General features: G+C 54.8%; 1 protein-coding gene across 1 annotated transcript in view; it reads right to left on the minus strand.

The window, feature by feature from the left end:
• The window catches only part of TNK2 (tyrosine kinase, non-receptor, 2), a 21,177-nt gene extending 14,797 nt beyond the window's left edge, over window positions 1–6,380 (minus strand). Inside the window, 3 exon segments of the mRNA XM_010834321.1 lie at window positions 1,349–1,419; window positions 2,418–2,598; window positions 5,963–6,380. Of these exon segments, the coding sequence (XP_010832623.1) occupies window positions 1,349–1,419; window positions 2,418–2,598; window positions 5,963–6,040 (330 nt within the window). The 5' untranslated portion in view covers window positions 6,041–6,380.
• Window positions 6,381–6,411: the final 31 nt, after the last annotated feature.

Genomic DNA, 6,411 nt, shown 5'->3' on the forward strand with positions numbered 1-6,411 from the left:
AGGGGGTGAAGATGAAGCAAGGCCTTGCTGGGGAAGGGCCTGGGAAGACAGCTGGGCTTCTGGAGAGAGGCCCAGAGCTGAGAGCTCAGAAAGAAGGAAGGTTGGGGGACTCTGTAGCCTGAGCTTGGGAGGGAAGGGGCCAAAGGTCAGGGAACAAGAGGGAAGCCCTGAGAGTCAGAGCAGCTCTGACAGTTTAACATGGCCACCCTACCAGGGCATGCAAAGCCCTTGAGGTAGCACACTCTGCTCAGCTGGGCACCTGCCCCCAAGGCTGGCAGAGTCTCGTCTGTACAGGGTGAAGGGGTCTCCAATTTGAGGGCCTCTTCTCACCACTGCTCCATCTTTCCTCCCAGCAACTGGAATCTCTTCCATTTCCAAGCCACGTTCAGCTGACAAGGGCCTTCACAGCCTTTTTCTCAAGGGATCCTCCCCAAGGCTCTGAGGTGAGCTGGGCAGTGTGGCTGGCACTGTTTTACCGACCACATATCTCAAATCTGGAGAGGTCAACTGACTGGCCCAGAGACCTCCAGTCAGTCGGAGGTAGATCCAAGACCCCTGAGTCCTGCACACTGCACAACTCTTCCCTCCTGCCTTCACCCACCCCAACACACTCATCCTTCCTGAAAACCTGGGCAAGGGACCAGGACAGTGTCCCCAGAAAAGGCTACAAGATCCCAAGACACAGCCCCTTTGCCAGATCACAGCCAGGAAATCTCTGCTGCCCAATCCCAGGTCCAGCTGTTTGGTACTGCCCACCCCCCACCCAACCCTGAGGCCAGAAGTGGGGCGGGAAGGCCCGGCTGGTTCATTTCCTCTCGCATTGTCTTCCAGACAATGGGCAAAGTTCCACTGAGTCAGACCTGGGACTCACCACTCCACAGACCCAAATTAGAGAAAGGGGGGTGGGGGAGGCCTTGGGGAAGGAAGCTGTCAGGGAGGCCAGTAGACCAGAGAAACCCTCCACGGACTAGGAAGGTGGGGGAGGAGGGAAGCAAAGCCATCCTGGGTCCAGACAGTCCCACCGCCCCATACTGGACAGCGGCCCCAACACTCAGCTCAAGGGCTCAAGTTACAGAGCACTTGTCAACAAGCGCCTGCTCCATGCCCGGCACCACCACCCAGCGGGAGGGGACGTGGAGCCAAGGCTGCATACAGGCCACTCAGCACCGTCTCCAGCGGAGACAGACACTTAGCCGGGCAGCTCTACAAGTACCCTGCCTGATAAGACCCCGGAGGAGGAGGTCTGTACAAAGTGTGAGATTACACCGCGGGGAGAGGGAAGGCTCCCAGGTGACGTCAGAGGCGCCCCGATGAAACCCCACTCCCACCTCCTTCCCAGTCCACCCACCTTGCTCATCCAGGACTTGCGTTTGCACATGGCCTTCCTCCTCTTCACGGCCTCCCACAGCCGCCGCTGGCCTGCGGGGCAGGGGGGAAGGGGAACCCATGCTGTTAAAGCGCTCATCCCCCCACAGAGGCTGCTTCCTCGTCCTCCTGGGGGGAGGCCACCACTAGACAGTGTGCAGCGCAGCAACGCCAAGGAACAAGCCGTCCCCACCACCAGGGCCCGGCCGCCATTAACCAGATGGGCGCTGTGTCCCACTTCCAGGCAATTCTTCTCCAAGTGGACGGAGGTGTTTAACCACCAAAACTGAACAGCAGTACTCTTATGTCAACTCTCAAGAAAAAATAGTTAAGTCAAGGTGATGGATAGAATTTCTTCAATTTTGAGTTTTTCTCCCATAAGGCTGTATTATGTTCCTGGCATTAACTGTCAGTTCTCTAGGCTACAAGCAGCGTAAATCAGTATCTAAATTCTCACATTATCACTTATTTAGCTATTTCAGGCTGAATGCACTAAAAAGTTGCTAACGTTCTACAAGGAACACCATGACTTCTAGAAGCTACAGTCAGTACTTTTAGGATAAACACATGGCGGGAGGGGAAGTTAGCCTATAGAACAGATCTTTGTAGGAGAGAGGAGAGAAAGGGACAGATCAGGAGAAAGGCAGCAACCCATCTGAGGGTTTTTATCTTTCCTTCTCCACAGACCTCCAGACACTAGCCCTCCGGGTGTTTGGCACAGGCTCAATTTACAAACGAGGAGGAGATGGAAGAAATACAGCCTACGTATGTCTGCACAAACAAAACTCAGTGTGTCGTTAATCCTGAGTAGCTAGAAATTTAAGTCAGACTCCTCCAACTGCAATTCACCTTCACCAATGCACACTCATTGTGCACAGCTTTAAGCCCCACCTGGGGAGATGGGGGGGCGGATCTTGGACAGGCAGTGACAGCTCTCAGCTCTGCCACTCAGAACAAAGCAAGGAGGGCTCTCCCACGAGGCCGGCAGTTCTGAGGACAGACAAGGTAACTGGTCTGTGGGTGACGATGGGCAAGGCCACACCCCCACCTACCGGGCCGGCCCATGCCGATCTTCTCCAGGTCCTCGTTCTTGACATACTCAAAGTGGGACAGGCGGGTGACGTTGAGGTCGTCACGGAGGCGCAGGAAATACTGCTGGAGCTGCACCTCGGACAGCAGCTCTAGCAGCCAGCCCGTGCCCTCCTCTGGCTGCATGCTGCTGCTCCCCAGCCTCTGTGGGAACAGAAGAGCTGCTCAGGGACTGCAGAAGGAAGGGAGGTAACACGCGGCCCTGCTACTGGCCTGGGCTCGCCCACATCCTACTGTGTGCTGCAGGGAAGGACTCAAACCCCCATTCTGCTCCCCCAAACAGCTGCACATCGTAAGAGCCTGCAGCCATGTCCTGCTTCCTATGGCAACAGGGGTAGAATCAGGGTACCTGGGACATGGCCCAGGCCCTGGAGTCAGGGTCTTACTCCCTAAATCTGTCACCTGTGGTCGAGTGACCTGAGATCAAACTCTGTCCTCTGGTTCCCCACTGGCTCTTCGACTCTCCTGGCATCACAAACTCTATAAAAATCTGATGAAAATATCGATTGGATCTCCAGGAAAATACATACATTCTTATTCATAATGTTACTTAAAAAAGTTGGGGGGGGGTGCAGTGTCCCTTGAGACCCATCCAAGAGCTCTGCAGATCTGAGGGACCCCACAGGGACTAGATGAGCTCCAGCATGTTCCTCCCAATGCCTGGCACTGTAGGAGCTTCTCCTCTGATCCAAAAACCACTCCCCAGGCACCACACAGAACCACAGGAGCTTGGAGGGAAAGAGGGGTGGAGGCCAGGGCGGGCTCGCAGCCGCAGCCTAGGGAGGCAGTGTGGCTCAGCTACAGTCAACAGTTGTCACAACAGGCTGTGGCCTAGTGGTGTCAAAGATTTTCAATTTTTAAAAGAAATACCAGAAATCGGAATCTGTGTGTAAAATCTCACCATTAAAGAAAGTTTGAGGGACTCTGCCAGTGGTCCAGTGGTTAAGAATCCACCTTCCAAGGCAGGGGACTCGGGGTCGAACCCTGATCAGGGAACTAAGATCCCACATGCCACAGGGCAGCTAAGTCATAACTAGAGAGAACCCTGTGCACTGCAACAAAAACCCCACATGCAGCAACTAACACTCGACATAGCCAAATAAATATCTTTAAAAAAATTTTTGAAAAGGTAATATAGGCACATGTAAAATACCAAAAGGCACACCGAAGCCATAATAAAGTCTCATCCCTGCCTGCTGCACGGCCCGTCCCCAAAGTCAGCTGCGTTAATGACTTTTACCCATTCTTCCAGACTTGTTTTCCCCCCACACACATACTCACCCATTACCCACACCATTCTGTTCCTTGTTTACACTTGACATTAGATCTTTCTCCTGACTTTTGAACTATGTCAACTAATTCAAGTTTGAAATATACACACGCAAGCACGTGTGTACACTGTGCTGGCCAAACAAAACTCCGTGCAGGTCACAGTCAGGCACGGGGCCACCAAGGAGTGGGCTCCTACCGACACTCCCTGGGGCCCAGAGAATGAGGCCAGTGGCACCCTCAAAGCTAGGCAGCTTGGCTCATCCGACACCAAACCCATCCTGGTCTGAGTAAGACCCCCTCGGAGCTGAGGGCTTGGCCTAGCCCTGACCTGTGTTCAATCCCCGCTGAAGACAGGGACCAGGGAAAAGGCCAGCTGCTCCGAGAACCCCTCCTCCCCACTGGGAGGCAGGCTTGTCCCCCCAGCTCTCCTCCCAGGTCGCTCTGGGAGAGCAGGCGCTCACAGCTTGGGCCCAGGGCGAGCCTCCTGCCCCCACAGTTCCCAGCGGAGCTGCCAGCCCAGTGCCAGAAGCTCAGACTTTCCCAGGCAGCCCTGGGCAGTACAAAGAGCCACGGACAGAAACGAGACGCCCTCAGTTCAAACCCTGGCTCCTCCACCGAGGCGGTGGCCCAGAAGGGGGTTTCCAAACTTTAAGCCCTAACCGTTCACCCGCATGGTTCTCAGGAGGCCTGGGTAGCCCCCTAGAGAACATGTCTGGCTGCCAATATGTTGGGGACCGCTAGTGGCAGTGAGTGAGTGCTGGGATTCTCATACTGTCACAAATCCCATACAACTGAATTTATGCAGGTGAAAAATTTATTTATAATCATCTGAACAGAGAATCAGATTCCATTTTATACACAAACAAGAAAGTATTTTTGCAATTTTAATATAGACTGAATTTTCCTAGAATGGAACTGCTGTGTAAACTGAGGAGAAACTGGCCTTTTGCTTTGTTCGGAGATGAGACGTTGTCCACCATTCAGAAAGAGGTCACTGCAGACAGCCCATCCTTACTATTTCAAATGTCTCCTCTCAGTCAGCACTTGCCTGACAACATCTTTGCCTCCACGCTGGTTCTACCTGAGGTCTTAGGATCTGACTGCTTCATAATTGAAGCAGTAACTGATTTCCTTTCCATTTTCCTTTATATTACAGGAGGCATTATGTTGACTGACTACACACATAGGCACATGTGCATACACACAGAATAAACAGGTTGTATTTCTATTAACTTTATTTAAGAAAAATAAAAATAACTAACACTTCAACTACAGTTAACCAGATGCTGGGGACAGTTCTAAGCACTTGGCTGATTAACTCACTTATCCTCATACAAAGTCATCCATTACAAACAAGGGGGTATGGACTGAAGAGAGCAGGGCACCACCTCTTTCCAGAAGAAAGCCCCAAAGGACCCCTGTGAAAATCACTAACCCAGGCAGTGTCTCTCTATGGAGTGACCAGACGGGGCCAGCTCGCACCTCCATCATCACTACCTGGTCCGTGGAGCAGAGTGATCCCACCCCCTACACGGCTCAGCCTAAGATGAGGCTGGCCACCAGAGCAGGTGGTCTGAAGACCCCCACTGCGTCCTCCCCAGTCCTCAAGTCCCAGTGCTCCAGGCCCCTCAACCCTACGCTCCTGGGGGCAGGAGGCAGCCACTCCTGAGAACAGCTCAAACAACTGCCCTGTGTGGTCAGGGCTGGGGGAGACCCAGGGGCCCCTCCCCTGAAGAAGTCTCTGAGAAAGCACAGTCTGGCCTGTTCCTTTTTCCTGAAACACCAGCTAACAAATCTCCCTGCTCCCCAACCCTGGGAACAGGCTGCTCTGCGTGGGGGGGCATGTGTGGGAAGACGGGAGAGAACACTGGGATCCCGGGGAAAAGAAGACGGCAGCCAGGGTCCCAGCCCTGTCTCTACCACCCAGCCCAGGGTGACCCTGGACAAGTCCGCTCCCCCACACCCCACCACCAGCCCGTGTCTTTGCTTCCCCCAGCACAGCCCAGTCTACACACCTGTGTCTGACACGTGTAGCTCTCGTGGCTGGCACACACACTTCCCACACAACACTTTGCCGACACACTCGTCACCAAGAACATAGCCACCAGGGCAGAGAGGCCCTGAGCCCCTGTCGAGCCCGCCCCGTCCTGCTCGCCGCTGGCCCTCAGCGCAGGGCTGGCTCTGACGAGCTGATTCAGGCCCGGCTGTCCACTCCCGTCCCCAGCCCCCCACTCACTGTGTACAGTCTCCGCCGGAGTCTGGCTAGAAGAGGGAACGAGAGCTCGAGGCCCGGGAACCGACGAGCTGCTGGCATCTCCACGGAGAAGGACCCACCCTGACCAGGTCACCGGGGCTCTGGCCCGAGAAGTGGGGGGGATGGGGGACAGTGGTCTCAGCTCCTGAACTGCAGGTACTGCCCAGAAGGGAGGTTAGCCAGAGGTCCGCCCCAGAGGCCCCCAGAGTCCACACCAGGAGCGGTGAATACAGTAGAAAAATAGGGTGGTTCCTTTGCTCTACTCTACAGCTGTTTCCACAGCTGGCCAGCCTGGCAGGAACGAGCTAGTTCTTCTCTGGGGTGGCTGTAGCCTGGGTCCTCTGTCCTGTCTCTCTGTCTTCTCTTCAGTGCAGTGGTCACAGCTCAGCCCTACTCCCGGGCTCCCCCACCCGACTGCCCGCCCTCCCTCC

Source organism: Bison bison, unplaced genomic scaffold (genome assembly GCF_000754665.1).
Source record: "Bison bison bison isolate TAMUID 2011002044 unplaced genomic scaffold, Bison_UMD1.0 scf7180017864032, whole genome shotgun sequence".
NCBI classification, from domain to species: Eukaryota; Metazoa; Chordata; class Mammalia; order Artiodactyla; family Bovidae; genus Bison; species Bison bison.